Source organism: Gigantopelta aegis, chromosome 2, assembly GCF_016097555.1.
Source record: "Gigantopelta aegis isolate Gae_Host chromosome 2, Gae_host_genome, whole genome shotgun sequence".
Taxonomy (NCBI): domain Eukaryota; kingdom Metazoa; phylum Mollusca; class Gastropoda; order Neomphalida; family Peltospiridae; genus Gigantopelta; species Gigantopelta aegis.
In genome coordinates this window covers 5,013,389-5,035,441 of record NC_054700.1, presented here as the reverse complement: position 1 = coordinate 5,035,441, position 22,053 = coordinate 5,013,389, and the positions used below count along the sequence as shown (strand labels likewise).

The following is a 22,053-nucleotide window of genomic DNA, read 5'->3' as shown; positions in this document are numbered from 1 at the left end:
ATCTGTCTGTTTATGTCAGTATCACTGTCGTACACACCGAGTTCATGTGTCTGTCTGTTTTTGTCAGTATCACTGTCGTACACACCGAGTTCATGTGTGTGTCTGTTTATGTCAGTATCACTGTCGTACACACAGAGTTCATGTGTCTGTCTGTTTTTGTCAGTATCACTGTCGTACACACCGAGTTCATGTGTCTGTCTGTTTATGTCAGTATCACTGTCGTACACACCGAGTTCATGTGTCTGTCTGTTTATGTCAGTATCACTGTCGTACACACAGAGTTCATGTGTCTGTCTGTTTATGTCAGTATCACTGTCGTACACACAGAGTTCATGTCTCTGTGTGTTTATGTCAGTATCACTGTCGTACACACCGAGTTCATGTGTCTGTCTGTTTATGTCAGTATCACTGTCGTACACACCGAGTTCATGTGTCTGTCTATGTCAGTATCACTGTCGTACACACCGAGTTCATGTGTCTGTCTGTTTATGTCGGTATCACTGTCGTACACACAGAGTTCATGTGTCTGTCTATGTCAGTATCACTGTCGTACACACCGAGTTCATGTGTCTGTCTGTTTATGTCAGTATCACTGTCGTACACACCGAGTTCATGTGTCTGTTTATGTCAGTATCACTGTCGTACACACCGAGTTCATGTGTCTGTCTGTTTTTGTCGGTATCACTGCCGTACACACCGAGTTCATGTGTCTGTCTGTTTATGTCAGTATCACTGTCGTACACATAGAGTTCATGTCTCTGTGTGTTTATGTCAGTATCACTGTCGTACACACCGAGTTCATGTGTCTGTCTGTTTATGTCAGTATCACTGTCGTACACACCGAGTTCATGTGTCTGTCTGTTTATGTCAGTATCACTGTCGTACACACCGAGTTCATGTGTCTGTCTGTTTATGTCAGTATCACTGTCATACACACAGAGTTCATGTGTCTGCTTTTGTCAGACAGCTGGTAATCCAAGTCAAACAGACTAAAGTAAACTGTAGGCGTCTCTTACCTAGAAGTTACGAATAGTCATAATATCTATAACTGGCAATTCTAGTATCATGACCTGGTAAACTGTAGGTCCTCTGAATATTGGATGTAGGGAAGACTGAGGATAATAATTAATCATTCTAAGGTTGGGTGATGTTTTAACTGTGAGGGGTAACTGTATCCCTAATTGTGAAGTGCTTAAGTTTATGTGTGGTGCTCAGCCTAGAGGTGGGGTGACACCGGCTGAAACAGGCCATGTAAGTGCTGTAACCCTTACCTGGTATTCTATAGTACATATTTGAAACTAAATTTGTGTTGTTGTCTTTTTAGTGAATTTAACATTGGTTAATAGTAAATATAAATATATATACGATCTTGTTCCCTGAATACCTCTAGAGCCAAGCCACTCTGGGAGTAAACTACCCGATACAGGGAGATCTATATGTATAGGTTGGGATATTTGGAGAAATACTGTTACACCCATTGCAGGTTTCTGATTCTGTTGCTGGGGCACCGAGTGGTGGAGCAGTTGCCGGTAATGGCGTTGGAAGCTTCATGACAATACCCCAATGAACTTAAACGAAATAACAGACAGTTGAAATCAGACAAAAAGCTAAAAAAAAATCACATGTCACTTTTCCTTCTTCCATATTAAGATGTTATCAACAAGAGAAAAAGCAAAATGACCAAGTATCATGAATGTCTATGTACTCTTTAGGTTGTAGTTAATGATGCACTATATATCAAGTTTGTAAATAGAATTTTCCGAACCTAAATGCTGCTCCATTTTCAGTGATTCCAGCTACGAAAATCCCAATGTCTCCCTTCTTGGATCCTTTACCGCCTGCTATGTGAATGCCAAGGCCGTTCTCATCTTTAAGAAGATGTAACTTCGTGATCAGACGTCTCTACAAAAAAATAAAAAAATCTGAATCGAATCTGATTGGATCTCTATTAAACATTTCAGGTGGTAAAATCACCAATATACCAGTCGCAAACTTTCTGGCAGAAATACGTCATAGGTTATGCAAAGAACAGGGTTGTTTTGTAATGATGTCAGAAAGACAATTTCTGTAGTGTTCATATTACGTACAGAAGTCGTTAAATACTGAGAAGTTTTTATGTCAGAAATGAACATATTATTCTTTATTAGTCGTTGCAAATTTACCATAATATTGGCTCTGCTAACGCGTCGCCAATAAAACTAAATTGCGACAGTAAAACCACCGATATACATACGCAAATCAGAAAACACAGTAGGGTTATCCCCTAATAATAATAAACTTGTAAAAAGAACAATAAAAAATCCAGAACTCTAAATTTATGCAACAATGCATCCATGCGTACACTGGAATTTTTCAAAGGGATGTCAACGAGATGGCAATTCTGACCTACAGTCCTCAAATTAAGCCTGCTGTATTTTTCCACATGTATGTAAAATTAATCGATGTGTTTTAGTGGTTTTATTAAACAAAACAAACTTTAACTTAACTTTTGATTACATGGATACGGCGGAGGGACGGGGAGGGTGCATTTTACATGTAATTATTATTTTATGCCTAATGGATTTGATATTTGTTTTATAAATAAGATTTTATTTTAAGGGTGATGTGGTTACTTCTTGGACAGCCCTTAATTATTTACTTAGGCAACAGCCCTTAATTACTTACTTAGGCGACAACCCTTAATTATTTACTTAGGCAACAGCCCTTAATTATTTACTTAGGCAACAGCCCTTAATTACTTACTTAGGCAACAGCCCTTAATTATTTACTTAGGTGACAGCCCTTAATTACTTACTTAGGCAACAGCCCTTAATTATTTACTTAGGCGACAGCCCTTAATTACTTACTTAGGCAACATCCCTTAATTACTCACTTAGGCAACAGCCCTTAATTACTCACTTAGGCAACAGCCCTTAATTACTCACTTAGGTAACAGCCCTTAATTACTTAGGCTACATCCCTTAATTACTTAGACAACAACCCTTAATTACTTAGACAACAACCCTTAATTACTTAGGCTACATCCCTTAATTACTTACTTAGGCAACATACCTTCATTACTTACTTAGGCTACAACCCTTAATTACTTAGGCTACATCCCTTAATTACTCACTTAGGCAACATCCCTTAATTACTTACTTAGACAACAACCCTTAATTACTTAGGCTACATCCCTTAATTACTTACTTAGGCAACATCCCTTAATTACTTACTTAGGCTACAACCATTAATTACTTACTTAGGCAACAGCCCTTAATTACTTACTTAGGCAACATCCCTTAATTACTTACTTAGGCTACAACCATTAATTACTTACTTAGGCAACAGCCCTTAATTACTTACACAGCCGTTAATTACTAAGTATATGTATACATTAATTTATATGTTCAATACTGTTTTTATGCCATAACGCAATAAAGAACTTGGAACTTGAACTTACATTGACAACTGTTTTACTACAAGATGTCTGCATTCTCCTTTCAAGTTCTATAATTAACAGTATACATCAAAGTCTTTCAAATAAGGTACATGAATCTTTGAGGAAAATTAAATAATGTTACCAGTGTTATGCACTACTACATTGCTATGTTACCAACATCATATACATATTTATACTGTTTTATTTGTTCGCACAACAAAAGAAAATCTACCAAGTGTTAAACACAACCAGAGTAATTGGTAATAAAACTAGGCCTATATTTATGACCTATGGGTTAATAGTACTAGACTCATCACACACATCCATGATGAAACACTGCTTAACACATTAGATTTCAATTCATCCCGGTTATAAAATAGTTTACATTGTTATAGAGATCACTACACTGGCTATAAAGAATTTAGTACTGCAAAGGGAAATATGTTTGTGGGAAAAATCCATATGAAAAATGCGAAATTAATAATTCAATTGCAAAAACCACCACATTCGCCCATGAAATTTTGATAATAGAAGCTGACGAAGCACCATTAAAAAAAACCCCGAGCATTTTGAGAGTACTGCTAAAGCAATACATATCTCCTACTTTAAAAGTTCATGATAATTCTGTAAAAAAATGGGTAAAATCACCATGCAGCCAAAACTTGGTCTGTAAGTGTAGATGATAACGCTATATACAAAATTTCAGCTCCAACATCTTGATGCACTGCGAATAAAAGTCTGGAAAACTATATGTGGGACAGAAGGACGGAAAGACGGAGACAGACAGATTGGACAAAAATGAAACCTATAGTCTCCTCCGGTTGGACTGGTAGGGAACTAATAAAACGTTTCTAAATCTCTGACCTTGTTGACAAAGCACCATTCTAGCAAAATATTTTTTGTTTTACCTTGCCAATGGATGCTGGTGAAGCACAATTCCAAGAAAGAAAAAAAAACCCACAAAAAATCTCTTACCTTGCCAGTGGATGCTGGCAAAGCACCATTCCAGAAAAAGAAATTCTTACCTTGCCAGTGGATGCTGGTGAAGTACAATTCAAGAAGAAAAAAATCTCTTACCTTGCTAGTGGATGCTGGTGAAGCACCATTCCAGAAAAAAAAGAAGAAATTTTTATCTTGCTAATGGATGCTGGTGAAGCACCATTCCAGAAAAAAAAGAAGAAATTTTTATCTTGCCAGTGGATGCTGGTGAAGCACCATTCCAGAGAAAAGAAAAGAAAACAAAAAATCTCTTACCTTGCCGACTGATGCTGGCGAAGCCGACTGTGGACTGCTGGTTCCGTCTGACGTTATGCTACAAGTCGACGAGGGTGAAGCCGTCTCCGGCCGATTGCTGTACATTCTCATGTTCTTCAACAAATTGCGCTCCATCACCTTCCGAATGGGCGTGGCACTTCCTCCGTTCGTCTGCTTGGACCCGTGCCTCGTCAGAGAGTCTGTAGAGTCCGAACTACCGCCCCCGTACACGCCGGGGTCCGGAACCAGCGTCGACGTCGAACTTTGTCGGAGATCGGTGTCGGGGTCGTCGTCGTGGAAACCGTTCACGTAACAACAACCAGACCGTGTCTGACGGGCGTTTGCGGCACTTTCTTCTGATGACGACGTCCACTGAAGCACGTCCTCCACGGCCGACGCGCTCTGAGTCTTCAAGCCGGGATCCTCCCAGAATTCATCCTCCTGCGCCGACGCCAGCCCGCCGTGCTTGACGTAGTACTGGTTCACGACGCGACTCGTCTGCAGCTTGGGCTTCGGCAGGTTCACGTAGATGATCTGGTCCGACGGGGTGTCCGAGTCGGCGAACACGTCGTCCGATGATATCGTCAGATCGTTCGAGTTGGACAAGCCAGGCGCGACGGGCACGATGTTGCCGTTGACGTAGTCTCCACTGCGTTTTCTGCTGCACTCTGATGGTAGGCAGGTTGTCGACTGTGACATGCCCTGGAAGAACGACCCACTTACATGCTGTAGGTGCGTGGAGGTGGCGGTGGAGTTCACTTCTTGCAGCGACGGCGTGTGACGTATTGGCAGAGGTGGTGGGGCACTAGGTCGCTTCCGGCGACGCCGTATTGTCATGACAACCAGGCCCGATCGGACGGCATTCTCGAGAAGAAGTCTGGAACGATAGATTAAACAGTTTGCAGAGGTGTCATGTCTAAGGCTGAAATGAAGACTTTAAAAAGGCTGACATCTCATAAGCTTACTAACATAAATAGCTGACATCTCAAAAGCTTACTAACATAAATGATCTTTAAAAATGGCTGAAATCTCTTAAACCATACTAGCATAAAATTAATGATCTTTAAAAATTGTAAACTTTAAATTTGTTCAGGATTTCAAATCCAATCTACATGTACTTTATGTAAATTATATTCTGCAAAAAACCTAAAATCAGATAAGATAAACAAGAGTATCAGTGAGGTACATTATATGTTTGATGGAAAACCATAGATATTAATGACTATGTTACAGATATGATTCAATTCTAATTATGTGAAATTTTTGCAATGGGATGGATGAAGAGTTTGTTTTGGACCAACCACCTTCCCAAGTTGTTCCTACATGTGGTTTGATGGTCCTGTATGCATCTGTATGCAAGGATTTACTGTTATATGCAGTAGACCGTGAAAAGTAGGTCACAGTGACCTAGTAATAGAACACGACACACTGCCATCCCAAGTTGTTCCTACATGTGAGATTTGATGGTCAAGTATGCATCTGTATGCAAGATGTGGTTCGGACAAGAAAATATTAACAGACGGATGTACGGACAGACAGACAATGCTATACCATAATAAGAACCCATCAGATGGGCGTATAAAAAGTACATGTTCCTTAACAAAACTAGAGCTGGGTGGTATTGAAATTTCAGGTTCAGTATCGTTAAAGGCATTTTTTGGGTGATTTACCTCAGTATAGGTACAGTATTCGGTATTGATAGACAATACCGATATCGATAATCGAGCAGTATCTTCAATATACTCTAAATGCAAGTCAGAGTTAAGTCTTACCTGCTAATTTCATCTAAATAAAATTAAATTCTATACACAAAGCCCTGATCTCACTCTCTTCTTTTCAGCTAGTTTGTGTTCGTCAGATATATTGTTGGTGCTTTAATTACTAAATAGCAGATAACATTTTTCAATTCCGAAATTTCAGCATTTTGAACTTTGCATGGTACCGTAAATCCGTATTGCCCAGCTCTAAACAAAAATCAAACATGGCAATAGGTAAACTGGCATTGTGCATATATATATGTATATATATGTGTATATATATGTATATGTATACATGCATATGTATATATATATGTATATGCATATATATATATGTGTATATGTATATATATGTATATATATGTATATGTGTGTATATATATATCATATAATATCTTACATTTTCAGTGCAATCAAAGTATGTGATATTTTTCAGATCACATACTTTAAGAATTTGATAACTTTGCAAATTAGATGTAAATTAGTCGAGGTCTTGGCACTAGGTTTATTGACATTTAAGCAATGTACTTGGGTGACACTCCATGATTGACATATGCATTCAGTCATCAAATAAAAACATTTCAATGGCAGAGAGAGAGAGAGAGAGAGAGAGAGAGAGAGAGAGAGAGAGAGAGAGAGAGAGAGAGAGAGAGAGAGAGAGAGAGAGAGAGAGAGAGAGAGAGAGAGAGAGAGAGAGAGAGAGAGAGAGACAGAGAGAGAGAGAGAGAGATGGAGATGGAGACAGAGAGAGAGACAGAGAGAGAGAGAGAGACAGAGAGAGAGAGAGAGACAGAGAGAGAGAGAGAGAGAGAGAGAGAGAGAGAGAGAGAGAGAGAGAGAGAGAGAGAGAGAGAGAGAGAGAGAGAGAGAGAGAGAGAGAGAGAGAGAGAGAGAGAGAGAGAGAGAGAGAGAGAGAGAGAGAGAGAGAGAGAGAGAGAGAGAGACAGACACACACCACACACACAGTGAAACTTCTTTAAACTGGACACCCTCAGGATCAAGTAAGAAGTCCAGTTTTAAGAGGTATCCAGTTTAGTGTGGTTCTCCTGTAGATATTTAAAAAGGGATCATGTATAACGTCCAGTTTTGAGGAAAGTCCTATTTACAGAGGGTATGGTTCTGAGAGGTTTCACTGTGTGTGTGTGTGTGTGTGTGTGTGTGTGTGTGTGTGTGTGTGTGTGTGTGTGTGTGTGTGTCTGTATATATATACACACACACACGTATATGTATATGATATTTATAAGAAAAGGTACAAAACTGCTTATTTGACCAATAAATTGACCTACATGTACATGTCTGTATGTTACAAGTTGACAGTTTGCATTACACTGTGTTGAATTGTTTATTACACCTTCGAATTAAAGACTGGGTCAAAATGTGCATGGCCTTTATCTTGGCTGCTTTACATGTATGTAGGTCAGGTTTTGGACTCAACTATATTTTAATATGTAAACATTTATAACAAAAATCATCAACTTTTGTACTCTTCCTCCGATGTGCCATTCTTTTATTTTCTTTAGATCATATTTACAATTAAATCTAGGAAACATTCAAATGCTGTGAATGTGAAATAGATGACCTCTGGTGTAGTGCTATGTGGGAAATTGATTGCTACGTTGCCATGTAATATTATAAGACTCCAACATATGACGTCATGTGGGATAGGGACAAAAAGTACACCAGAGGTGGTGAAAATTTCGACCTAGGACGAGGCTTGGTCCCATAGGTGTCCGGTAAAGAGGGCTTTTAACAGCATTGCTTTCTGAATCTTATTTAGTGGGTAACCATGCTGTATTTGACCATCAGCAGACGTTAATGCTGTTTGACAGTCGCAAATTGAGTAAATCCAGTAATGCGGAGCGGAGACGATAAAACAGATATTGGCTACTGTAAAACCAGCATGAATGTCTGCTGATGGTCATGTACAACATAGTTATCCCCATTCTAATTGAATAAAAGGAAGGAAGGAAACAGTTTATTTAATGATGCACTCAACACATTTTATTTACGGTTATATGGCATCAGACATATGGTTACTGACCACACAGATATTGAGAGAGGAAACCCGCTGTCGCCATTTCATGGGCTACTATTTTCGATTAGCAGCAAGGGATCTTTTATATGCACCATCCCACAGACAGGGTAGTACATTCCACAGCCTTTGATATGCCAGTTGTGGTGCACTGGCTGGAACGAGAAATAGCCCAATGGGCCCACCGATGGGGATCGATCCAAGATCGACTGCACATCGAGCGAGTGCTTTACCACTAAGCTACATCTCGCCCCGCAGGAACAAAGGTGCGGTACCTACCTGATTTCCCACGATGCACTATAAATTCCACTTTGTACATGTGTATAAGAATTAAGAGAATATTCAATGAGCTACGAGGCATTACCGTTTATCTGGCACAAATTAACTGAGGTTGTTATTCCAGAGCCTTTGGTCAGGGTAAAAGTTTGTTTTGTTTAACAACACCACTAGAGCACATTGATTAATTAATCGTTGGCTACTGGATGTCAAACATTTGGTAATTCTGACTCGTGGTCATCAGAGAAAACCCTCTACATGTTTCCTAATGCAGCAAGGAATCTTTTATGTACACTTTCCCACAAACAGGAAAGCACATAAAATGGCCTTTGTCCAATTGTGTGGGCAGGACGTAGACCAGTGGTAAACTGCTCGCTTGACGCACGGTTCGTTTGGGATCGAACCCTATAGGTGTGCCCATTGGGCTATTTCTAGTTCCAGCCAGTGAACTACGACTGGTATATCAAAGACCGTGGTATGTGCTATCCTGTCTGTGGGATGGTGCATATGAAAGATCCCTTGCTACTAATGAAAATAATGTAGCGCGTTTTCTCTCTATGACTGTGTCAAAATAACTATAAGTTAGACATTCAATAGCCAATGCATGATTTAGCCAATGCATGATTAATAAATCAATGTGCTCTAGTGGTGTCGTTAAACAAAACAAACTTTGTCCAGTTGTGGTGCACTGGTTGAAACGAGAAAAAAACCAATAAGCTAAATGGATGCAGCGAGGTGGTTTGATCATGCGACACAAGCAACCTCAAGTTAGCATTCAACTGACTGAAGTAAACCCCGGCCCCTCGGTGAGGGTAGGACAACATCAATTCACGAGTGCAAGATAAATGGTATTGCCGAGTAGCAAATTGGGCATTCTATTTATTACCCATTATCAATATTTATTATTTTGTGGAAGATTTTCAAATGATACTGTTATTGAAAACAACATTGCAAGAGGAGAACAAGAAACAGCGTTGTGTCATAGCTGTGACATACATATCGCTGATGACATTAGTTAGTTGTTGACATGACTGCCACCATGGAAACCAAGATGCCAAAGTCCATAGTGAGGCATTGATTATGATGTCAAAACATATCTAGGTGAAGAAATGTAGTTTGTTCTTCCAAATGGGAAAGATCATTTTCCATTCCCCACTTCTCTCTGCCCATATGGGTAATAAATTGTAAAATTATCATTGGTAATGTATAAAAAGGCATCCGTATCCAACACATTGCAAAGACAAGATCCCAAGACACTTGGGTACAACACTTTTTGTCTGAGAAAACGTGATAGAAAGTAAGTTGCCTTCATGCCCGTCTTTTAAAGAAAACATCTGTCTTGGTGTCTTCGTGCCCTAATATCCGTTATTAAACTGAAGGTAACACTTGCCATACCCCCACAAATGTTCAGATAGTCACTATATGATATATGACGTTAACGTTTGTTTTGTTTAACAACACCACTATAGAGTACACCCATTTATTAATAATCAGCCATTGGATATCAGACATTTGGTATAAATGATGTAGCCTTCAGCAAAAACCTGCTATATGTTTCCATTAGTAGCAAGATATCTTTTATATGCACTTTCACACAGACAGGACAGTACATACCATGATGTTTGATATACCAGTTGTGGGACATTGGTTGAAATTAGTGAAAAACAGTAAGGAAATGGGTCCACCGATGGGATTTGATCCTTTGACCCTAGCACCTCAGACAAGTGCTCTACCAACTGAACCAAGTGATCCACTATACCATATATGAACTATATACTGTAGATATATACCATATATATATATATAGATAGATAGATATAGATAGATATAGATAGATATATAGATAGATATATAGATAGATAGATATATACAGGTTACAGTGTAGAAAGTTAAAGTTTGTTTTGTTTAATGATATCACTGGAGCACATTGATTAATTAATAATTGGCTATTGGATGTCAAACATATGGTTATTCTGACTTGTAGTCATCAGAGGAAAGCTGCTACATTTTTTGTAATGCAGCAAGGGATATTTTATATGCACTTTCCCCAGAGACAGGAAAGCACATACCATGGCCTTTGTTCAGTTGTGGTGCACTGGTTGGAACGAGAAAAAGAAACCAAGAAGTTGAATGGATCCACCGAGGTGGTTCAATCCTGCGACACAAGCACCTCAAGCGAGCACTCAACCGACTGAGCTAAATCCTGTCCAGGCTGCAGTATAGAAGGAAAACAAGATAAATCTAGTGCCAAATGCCCAGAACTGCTAATGGATTTCACACAGTAAAATATGCAAACATCCTGAGAAATGGAGACAATTGTAGTAAACAATTCTTGGTCAAGCCTGGCAAAGGTCAGAGTTAACTGCCATATTTCACCTCAACTGTCCTGTTGTAAGTTGTTATTCATGCTAAGCGCATTGTAAAGCATTCCAACTTTACGAGTTTCCACAAGCAATTTATATGCTACAGTACCACAAACTTCATCCCATCTGACCATACACACTGTACAATGTCTTCACACATGCACACGCGCAGTACACACACTCTGACATGCACAGTACATACACACACACAGACAGACTGACACACCCCAAGCTACACACAATTCATGTTATCATATATCAAAATTAATTTGTAACAGATCTATACTGATTTGTTTGTTTTGTTTAACAACACCACTAGAGCACATTGATTTATTAATCATCAATCATTGGATGTTAATCATCTGGTAATTTTCACATATAGTCTTGGAGAGGAAGCCCAGTACATTTTTCCATTAGTAGCAAGGGATCTTTTATATGCACCATCCCACAAACAGGATAGCACATACCTCGGCCTTTGATATACCAGTCGTGGTGCACTGGCTGGAACGAGAAATAGCTCAAATGGGCTCACTGACAGGGATCAATCCCAAACCAACCACACATCAAGTGAGTGCTTTACCACTGGGAGACCTCCCGCCCACACAACTGGACAAAGGCCATTTTGTGTGCTTTCCTTTTATTGCTGTATGTCCTGGGTGTGTTCACACGCTGCTTAGATCAGATTTATTAGTAAACATTAACATTATCGGCAATAGGAATTGATTTGGTCTATTAGAGCCTGTAACAAAGACTGTGTCGTGTACTATTTTGATGATGCATATAAAAGATCCCTTGCTGCTAACGGAGAAAAAAAACAATACCCACCAATGCAGCTGGCATTGGTCAGGACCTATACTATGCCCAAGCCAGGTATCCACCATAACAGCTTCTTTTTTTTGAAAGTGCATGTTAAACCAATTGACTTGACTTGACTTGAGCAGGTTTCTTCTCTATTTATCTGTGTGGTCCATAACCATATACAACTGTAATTAAAATGTGTCGAGTCGTTACAAATTTCTTTCTTTCTTTCGTTCGTTCGTTCGTTTGTTCATTCGTTCGTTCCGTTCTTCAAATATATTTAATTGTTGTCACGCATGAATTGTAAGCCTACATGTAAATCAATACAACGACTAATCAACAAATGACTGTTCACATCCAGCTTCCTGCACAGTTCACAGATATCACATCAAAGCTCTTCATTATTAGAGAAAGGACTAATTAGCGCACACACTGATTAATGAAACAAATACAGACATGTAAACGGAAGTTCATTATTTAGATATGGAAAACGAGACTTTGATGGTGAAACATTAGTCTGGTAAAAATAGAATGATATTCCTTAACCTTCTGACTACTGCAGGCGAGATATCTCGCCCGACATCACGTCAGTCGATATACTGTACACTGTATACAGTGCATTCCCCAATTCATATTTCCCGCCGTTTTGCACACGACACTCACCGGAAACGGAAATATAATTAAAGAAAAAAGATTTTTTTTCAAAATGGTGGTTTTTGTTTTGATTTTTTCAATTGAAAATACCTTGAAATTTTGAGTTCAAAAAGTGGTTTTCGGCAAGTATTTTCGCTTGACAACAATGGCGGCACGTCGCGGTAATTTTCAGGGATCGATAGCTGATTGTAACAGCTAATTTGATAATAAATTTGATCTTTTTACTAACAACGAAAATTACCAAATATTGCAATATGAATCGTAGTTCGGGTTTTAAAAAAAATTCTGGTCAGAAAACCACTGTTATCGGGAATAATGGACATAAATACTGGACAGCTGGCCACAAATGCCTGTAAGTAAACGCAACTTTTTCGATTTTTTGCCTAATTTTAATCACCATTAGCCGATCTAAAATAATAAAAATTACAAAAAAAGACACGAAAATAATACTTACCGATTCATATATGAACTTTATTTCATGTATTTATGAAACATTTAAGTGAATATATGTGAGTAAAAATTATAAACTTGTACCCACTCAACGTGGTTTTTGTTAAAAATTAATCCAGTAGTCTAAAGGTTAAGGTGTATATAGTGAACATTCAATAGTTTCATGAAAAGAAAAATTATTTTATAAATTTTATAAGATTAAAATTACCACAACCTTATTTCACTGGAATCTATAGAATCCAATTTTTTTTACATGGATTGTTCAATGTGCTAATTAAGCGACATAGTTTTTCAGTATGCTAATTAAGCGACAAATAGTTTTTCAGTATGCTAATGAAGTGACATACAGTTTTTCAGTGTGCTAATTAAGCGACAAATAGTTTTTCAGTGTGCTAATTAAGCGACATATAGTTTTTCAGTATGCTAATTAAGCGACAAATAGTTTTTCAGTATGCTAATGAAGTGACATACAGTTTTTCAGTGTGTTAATTAAGCGACAAATAGTTTTTCAGTATGCTAATTAAGCAACATAGTTTTTCAGTCTGCTAATTAAGTAACAAATATTTTCATGAAATGTATTATGTTCAAATAATTAGGAAGGCCTCTTTTTCTCTTTTTTTTCGTCTTCAATAGAATCCACAGCATAAGTGTATGAGACAGGGGCAGGAGAAAATCCTTAAATTTGGGCAAAAACAATAAAGAAATTTGGGCAAAATGAGCCGGTCTGAACACTTTTCATCACGTAAATTCAATTATTCTACCCAAAATATTAGTTGTAACCCATGTAAAAATGTGTGGCCATTCGTTTGTAACCCTATATAGTAGTAGTTTGGCAGTAATACTAATATGAATAAACGTAATCCAGATTCGCACATTTTTGTTTAATTTGGGCAAAAATCAGCCTGCCCACCTATAAAAATGGGATCCCGTATGCCCATGACCCACATAATCAAAGTCATTAGTGTGCTAAAGAAGTAAACAATATTATCTTGAAAGGTAAAATAGGAAGGCCATATTTTATGTGTCATGTTTTTCAAAAAATCGATTAAAATTGACATCTCTTTATTTCACTAAATTCCACACGGTTCTCATTTCTTTCTCTTTTTATTCTTTTGGGTTTTTTCCCACTGCTCCCTTTCCTTTCTCCCCTTTGAATTCCATCTCATTTCTTTCTGATCTGGCAACTCTCTCTATCTTTCAACTTCTTTCGCTGTCCACCTCTACATCCCAATCCTCGTCTCTCCAACCGCAACAGGTGCTTGTTTCTTGTGGCTATTTGTGCCACACACCTACCATTCTCCATCAGCTTTTCGATGTGGGCTTAGTCTGACCACTTCGGGGAGTGTCCAGTACTTACTTCTGGCATTGCTAAGAGGCACTTGTAACCACTTACTATGCACCCCTACTACTGGAGGTCGTTAGTTAGCGCCGTGGGTCAGACCAGCTTTATTAGCGGCAGAGGACGAGGATGCCAAGTGGGTTCTCATTTCTTAATGAAGTTCTCAACATGTAAATTAAGTGACCAGACCTCGTCATATAACGGGGAGCTGTCATTCTCATTCCCCATCACTCCTAGAGCTTTAGACAAGTTGAACGAGAGTAATGTCTAGCTCCCCTTAGCATGCCAATTTATATGTCATCAATATGATAATTTATATGTCATCAATATGGTAATTTATATACCTAGCTATGAAAATATATCAATCTACAAAAACCATGAAAGTGATATTCGGTGAAAAGTCATATTTTAACTGCCTGAACATTGGATGTTAGATGAAATGCGTGTTTTTTTTTTTTTTTAAGGAGTCGTATATGTTACCCACTTCTAATTGGAAATGCGGGTATAATACAGTAATCAGAAGATATAGTAATGAACACTTACAATGAACATACTTAGAACAAACTACTGCATACAAAGAACTGATTGTAAAGTCCCGTTTTATCTTCTATACATTAATAACCAACTTATGCAACTGTGTATAATGAACTACTGCTACAACAAACTAATTATCATCACAGGCTTAGGAAGGAGCCAAAAAGTGAGGAGTACACACACACACACACACACACACAGATAAATACATGTATAAATATATAAAAACCATAGCATCCCTCCCCCCCCCCCCACTTCCTACACCAGTGATCATGGTCCCTTTCCAGTTTGTTATATACTGTACATGTATATATACTGAATGTGAATCAGACTGCCAGATTCCCATGAAACAAAAAAAAAAATTGAGAGTACTATTAAAAGCAATACATATCCCCATCCGGGCCCAACCATTTTTTGTATCTTCTAAATTCAAGGGCCATAACTCACCATGAAACTTCAACTTGATGTGCAAGGCTATATACTAATGATAAACCTACACGTGTATATACAAAATTTCATCTTGATATGTCCAGGCATTGCAAAAATCAAGAAAACAAATTTTCATATCTCCTAAGTTCAAGGGCCATAACTCCATTAAAAACATGTAAATTACCATGGAAGTCAAACTTGATATGCAACAGTACATAATAAACCTATACACAAAAAGCTTTTCTTCTGAAAAACAAAGTCTGGAAAACAAAGTTTCACATCTTGTAAGTTCAAGGGCCTTAATTCCATCAAAAATGGGTAAATTGTCATGTAAGTCAAACGTGATCTGTAACAGTACATGATGAAGTTATATAAAATTTCGGCTCAATGTCTCAAAGGCTTCTGAAAACCCCCATCCGGAAAACATATGTGGGACAGACAGACAGACAGACAGACAGACTGAAGGAAGGAGATGAAAGCTATATTCCCCCCGCAGTTGGACCGGTAGAAGAGTAACAAGCCAGGATAAGACAAGACAGTGAAACTCATCTAAATCAAACACCCAAATTAAAGTTTGTTTCGTTTAATGAAACCACTAGAGCACATTGATTTTTTTATCATTTGCTGTTGGATGTCAAACATTTGGTAATTCTGCCATACAGTCTTAGAGAGCAAACCTGCTACATTTAACTATTAGCAGTATGTGATCTTTTATATGCACCATCCCACCGACAGGATAGTACATACCACAGCTTTTAAAATACCAATCATGGTGTACTGGCTGGAATGAGAAACAGCCCAATGGACCCACCAACGGGGATCGATCCTAGACTGACTGCGCATTAAGCCGGTGTGTTATCTCTGGGCTACCCACTCCCCATCCCAAAGGAACAAGAAAAATGTCTGGTCTCAATAAGTGTCAAATTAAGAGAGGCTATGTTCCATATTGGTCAGGGCTCACCCTGGCCATTGTCAAATGAACTTTGTTTTGTTTAACGACACCACTAGAGCACATTAATTTATTAGTCATCGATTATTGAATGCCAAACATATGGTCATTTTCAGTCATAGAGAGGAAACCCGCTACATTTTTCCATTAGTAGCAAGGGGTCTTTTATATGCACCTTCCCACTGACAGGATAGCACATACCACGGCCTTTGATATACCAATCGAGGTGCACTGGCTGGAATGACAAATAGCCCAGTGGGCCCAGCGACGGACATCGATCCTACACCGACAGTGCATCAGGCGTGCATTTACCACTGGGCATCACCATTGTTAAATGAGCCAACTGCAATTTTTTATACAAAATGGCCTCAACCTTTAGTCTTTGGCTAATGATTTTTTTCTTAAATTAACCACATATTTAAAAATTGGCAAAACTAATATTTTATCCAGTGTGAGCATTGATTGATTTTTAAAAAGTGACTGTGAAAAAAAGAAAGAATTCATAGAATACCTGCTTAGATAGATTCTGGTTTGAAGGGTTTAATTGAACATCTTCATGTTCTCTATAGTGTACCTCGGAAATCTCTTCAAGATTAACTTGTCCTTTCTCTGTTTTATAAATGTCACTTATAGCATTTTATTTGTATGCAACATTACAATATTTCTACTTTCGGACTCTGGTGAAAATATAAAATACACAACAGAATAATATAAATTCCAAGAATTAAATTGCTGGCTTACTACAGTGAAATATCTCAAAACCGAACCCTCTGTAAACGGGAATTCCCTCAAAATCAGGCGTTTTTCATGGTCCCATTTTAAAAATCAGCACATAACTGGATACCTCTTGAAACTGGACTTATTACTTGATTAAAGGACGTCCGGTTTAGAGAAGTTTCACTGTACTACTCTTTGGTTTTACTACAGGTGCCATGGAATATTATGTTCTTAAATTTTTGATTAGCAACAGTTGCTATGGTTTTATAATTGTGTAGCAATTTCTTTTAGAAATAAATGTAGCCATCACAATGCAGTATTCAATCAAATGTTCCATGTTTACACCAAAGGATTTTTATATCAATGGATATAATGGAAATAATTACAGTAAATTTTAAATTAATTTTATAAAATTTTAAAGAATTAAATAAAAAATTTAATTAAATATTTTTTAAAATAGTAGACTGATCAGGAATTAAAAAAGAAGACCACACTACACTCTTGATGTTGAGCTAAATGTAAACAAGTTTGTTCTGTTTCCTTTGTTGGTGCATCCATCCATCCATGCATCAATCTACATATACACAGTGGATGGCAAGATGGATGGAGGAACGCAATTTAATTCAGTCATTTGAGTGCTCGCTTGAGGTGCTTGTGTCGCAGGATCAAACCACCTCAGTGGATCCATTCAACTGATTGGATTTTTTCTCGTTCCAACCAGTGCACCACAATTGGAAAAAGGCCGTGGTATGTGCTTTCCTGTCTGTGGGAAAGTACTTATAAAAGATCCTTTGCTGCATCAGGAAAAATGTAGCGGGTTTCCTCTGTTGACTACGAGTCAGAATTATCAAATGTTTGACATCTAATAGCCAATAATTAATTAATCTAAGTGCTCCAGTGGTGTCGTTAAACAAAACAAACAAAAGATGGATGGATGGAAGGCTGATCAGTGATACAGATAAACCGACTGATGGCTGGACTATCCCGATAGATATACAAAGAGAAGAGGGAAAAACGAAAGAAAAGAAATGTTTTATTTAACAACACATTCAACACATTTTAATAATGGTTATCTGGCATCAGACATGGCTTAGGAGCATGGAGATGGTCAGAGAAGAAACCTGCTGCTGCCACTCCAAAGGTTACTCTTTTCGATTAGCAGCAAGGGATATTTTATATACACCATCCCAGAGACAGGATAGTACATACCACAGCCTTAGTTGCACCAATTGTAAAGCACTGGCTGGAATGAGAAATAGCCCAATAGGTCTAATGGTGGGGGTGGGGAATAAATCCTAGACAAATGGATGAATGAATGAAGATTTGTTTCATAGTGATGTTTGTGATCGATTACAAACGAAAATGTATTGGTTTGGCCAGACCAATGTGAGGATTGATTATAAAAATCCAAAATTAACTGTGTAGAAAAATGTTAACTATAACTGTTTTGCCAGTTTAGATGATGGAATATGTTGGGATTGGTGTTTGTTTCCTGTGTACATTAACAAAAAGATATTACATGTAAGTAGTTGTTAAAAAGCAAAACGAGTCATTTGTAGGGTCTAAATCATATTGAACACAATAGGTGAATGGTCTTCATTATTTAATCCTTCAGATTATGTTCAGATAAACCGATAAGTAATCAAAATTTGAAAGGCCGTGGTGTGTGCGATCCTGTCTGTGGGATGGTGTATATAAAAGATCCCTAGCTACTAACTGAAAAATGTTGCAGGTTTCTTCTCTATAACTATATGTCAAAGTACCAAATGTTTTACATCCAACAGCCGATGATTAATAAATCAATGTGCTCTAGTGTGTTGTTAAACAAAACAACCTTTTAAATCTAAAACTATATGTCAAAGTACCAAATGTTTTACATCCAAGAGCCGATGATTAATAAATCAATGTGCTCTAGTCTAGTGGTGTCGTTAAACAAAACAAACTTTTAACTTTTTAAATCCGATGGTCGATGATGACATCCCAACTGATTCCAAAGACCACTGTTTGAACAAAAATCGAACTTATACTCAACATACACAATTACCATTTCACACCCACAGAACTGCATTACCACCATCAGTCATGCAGACCAGCAATTAGAAGTGATATATATGGATGTCTGTAGAGGGAGAGAGAAAACCTCCACGTACCGTAGACTCTGCAATAGAAGCAGCAGCAATGACTTGAGGCGAGATATAAAAATGCCAATTACAGCCGTTATATACCTGTTCTGGCAGCATGTGCAGTCAGACATCGGCCTGGACAGTGTAGTCCGCCTGGGGACTGGCATGTCGGCACATCATTACCATGACATTCGCCAAACCAATTTACAGTTTTATCTACCAATTTACGTTACTGCCAACCTTAAGTGGGCTGTATCAGTGTACAGTACACATCTAACTGTTGAAGGTTCCCACCAACCAGCAAGAAAGATTTTGTAGTCAATATGGGGGCAGGGAGGAATGGAAGGAGGGAGGAATGGGGGGGGGGGGGATGACTGCCACGCCCATATACCAATTCCCTGGAAATAAAAAGAAATGATAGAATAGAAGGAATGTTTGACACCTCAGCAGTGTCTTAACATACCATTATTTCAATACTTAGTCTGAAGAATTAGAGAGGAAACCTGCTACTACTATCAAAAAGCAGCAAAGGATACTTTTAAATTCATTTTCCCCATACACAGAACAGTACATACCATGATCTAGATATACCAGTTAAGGGATACAATCAGGTTATAAATGTAATAAAATTTTAACTTATTTTCGTGCTTATATCCAATTAAGGTTCAAGCACGCTGTCCTGGGCATACACACCTCGGCTGTCTGTCCAGGATAGTGGGTTAGTTGTGAACTGTTAGTGAGAGAGGAAAGTGTAGTGGTTTTATATCTACCAAATGAGTCGTTAAAACTCACTGTGGGTGGGAGCCGGTACCGGGCTACGAACCCTGTACTTACCAGCCTTATGTGCGATAGCTTAACCACACCACCACCCAGATCGGTCAGGTTATAAAAGCACTGTAGATAATGAATGGAGTAAAACACTATATGTACACTATATTGACCATCATCTTATTTTTTCATTAAAGGTGCACACCCTAGATTGAACCCGTAAAAAATGGAAATGGTTTATTTAACGACACACTCAACACATTTTATTTATGGTTATATGGCGTTGGACATATGGTTAAGGACCACACATTGAGGGAGGAAACCCGCTGTTGCCACTTCATGGGCTACTCTTTTCGATTAGCAGCAAGGGATCTTTTATATGCACCATCCCATAGACAAGATAACACACACCACAGCCTATGATGTACCAGTCGTGGTGCACTGGCTGGAGCGAGAAACAGCCCAATGGGCCCACTGACGGGGATCGATCCCAAACCGACCGTGCATCAAGTGAGTGCTTTACCACTGGGCTACGTCTCGTCCCCGTAGAAAATGGACACTAAGTTAGATTAATCTACAAACCTGTAACACACATCTGGATAAAGTTATAATAGAGTCAAACTAAACTGTGCGAGGTTTAAATGAAGAAAGACACTCTGATAACCAGACTAGAGCTTGGCTCCATAACTGTTACTTCTCAGAGGTACGTGTGTTATTTAGAATTATGAAAAATGTATAAAAAACAGGATGACCAGAAACACCCATTAGGATGTATGAAAATGGATATTTTAAACAATAAAATCAGGAGTAGGAATTGGGTGAACTGTAAAAAAGAGGAAATCTAGAGGGGTCCCGGAAATTCTTGAAATCCAAGGTTAAAATCTGTGCCATCTGACACCATTTGGAGGAAAGGATGATTAAAATGTGAGGAAATGCAATGTTCCATGAGAGGTAAACAGCTGATCCAAGGAGAATTCCCACCCCTGTAAAATATAAGTAACTTCAAATTTATGTTATCAAAAAATGGCTTTAATAGTAACAAAATATACACTGCAGTGTTTAAAAACTAGAACTTGTCTCTTTAATAGAAACTCTTCTTTCAAACAGAGTTAATCCTCTGTCAACAAAGGTGACTTATTTTCCTAATGATCTCCATAAAGTTGCTCTGGGATTTGGATATTGGCAAAAACTGTCTTAATGATCTGACAAACAATCACATATGTCACCATGAAAGATACCGGATAAAAACCGATGGATGGGTTAACCCATAACAACTAGATGACAGGAAGGATAAGTGGATGGATAAATGGATGGATAAATGGATGGATGGATGGATGGATGGATAAATGGATGGATGGATGGATGGATGGATGGATAAATGGATGGTGGATGGATGGATGGATAAATGGATAAATGGATGGATGGATGGATAAATGGATTAATGGATGGATTAATGGATGGATGGATAAATGGATGGATGGATGGATTAATGGATGGATTAATGGATGGATGGATAACTGGATGGACGGATGGATGGATAAATGGATGGATGGATGGATGGATGATGGATGAATGAATGAATGAATGAATGAATGAATGAATGAATGAATGAATGAATGAATGAATGCATGGATGGATGGATGGATGGATGGATGGATGGATGGATTGATGGATGGATGGATGGAATGTAGGTATGACTGAATGGAATAGCATGGACAGACAAATGCACAGATGGAAGGAGGAAGGAATGTTTTATTTAACGACACACTACACACATTTTAATTAAGGTTATGTGGTGTCTGACATATGATTAAGGACCACACAGATGACATGAGAAGAAACTTCCTGCCGCCATGCAATGGACTACACTTTCTAATTAGCAGCAAGGAATCTTTTATATGCATCATCCCAGAGACAGGATAGTACATACTACGGCCATTGTGGATCACTGGCTGAAAAGAGAAGTGGCCCAATGGGCCCGTCGATGGGGATTGATCTCAGATAAACAGCACATCAGGAGAGAGCTTTACTACTGGGCTGTGTCCCGCCTTCAATGCACAGAACTATGAACACAACGCCAGGCTGACTACAAACAATGGGGGGGTGGGTGGGGTGGGGGGATTTATCTCAGTCAGTTGAGTGCTTGCTTGAAATGCTTGCGTCGGTGAATCCATTTAACTGATTGGTTGGAA

The 22,053-nt window shown here is 38.4% G+C and overlaps 1 protein-coding gene across 4 annotated transcripts in view; it reads right to left on the bottom strand.

Annotated features, from left to right (window-relative positions):
• LOC121380267 (tyrosine-protein phosphatase non-receptor type 13-like) overlaps positions 1-22,053 on the bottom strand; it is a 97,039-nt gene that overhangs the window by 24,178 nt on the left and 50,808 nt on the right. For all 4 annotated transcript variants that reach the window (XM_041509112.1, XM_041509113.1, XM_041509114.1 and 1 more), the window contains exons 2-3: positions 4,673-5,549; positions 1,766-1,902 (exon numbers count right to left, since the gene is read on the bottom strand). In XM_041509112.1, the coding sequence (XP_041365046.1) occupies positions 1,766-1,902; positions 4,673-5,549 (1,014 nt within the window). The remainder of the gene's footprint in view (positions 1-1,765; positions 1,903-4,672; positions 5,550-22,053) is intronic.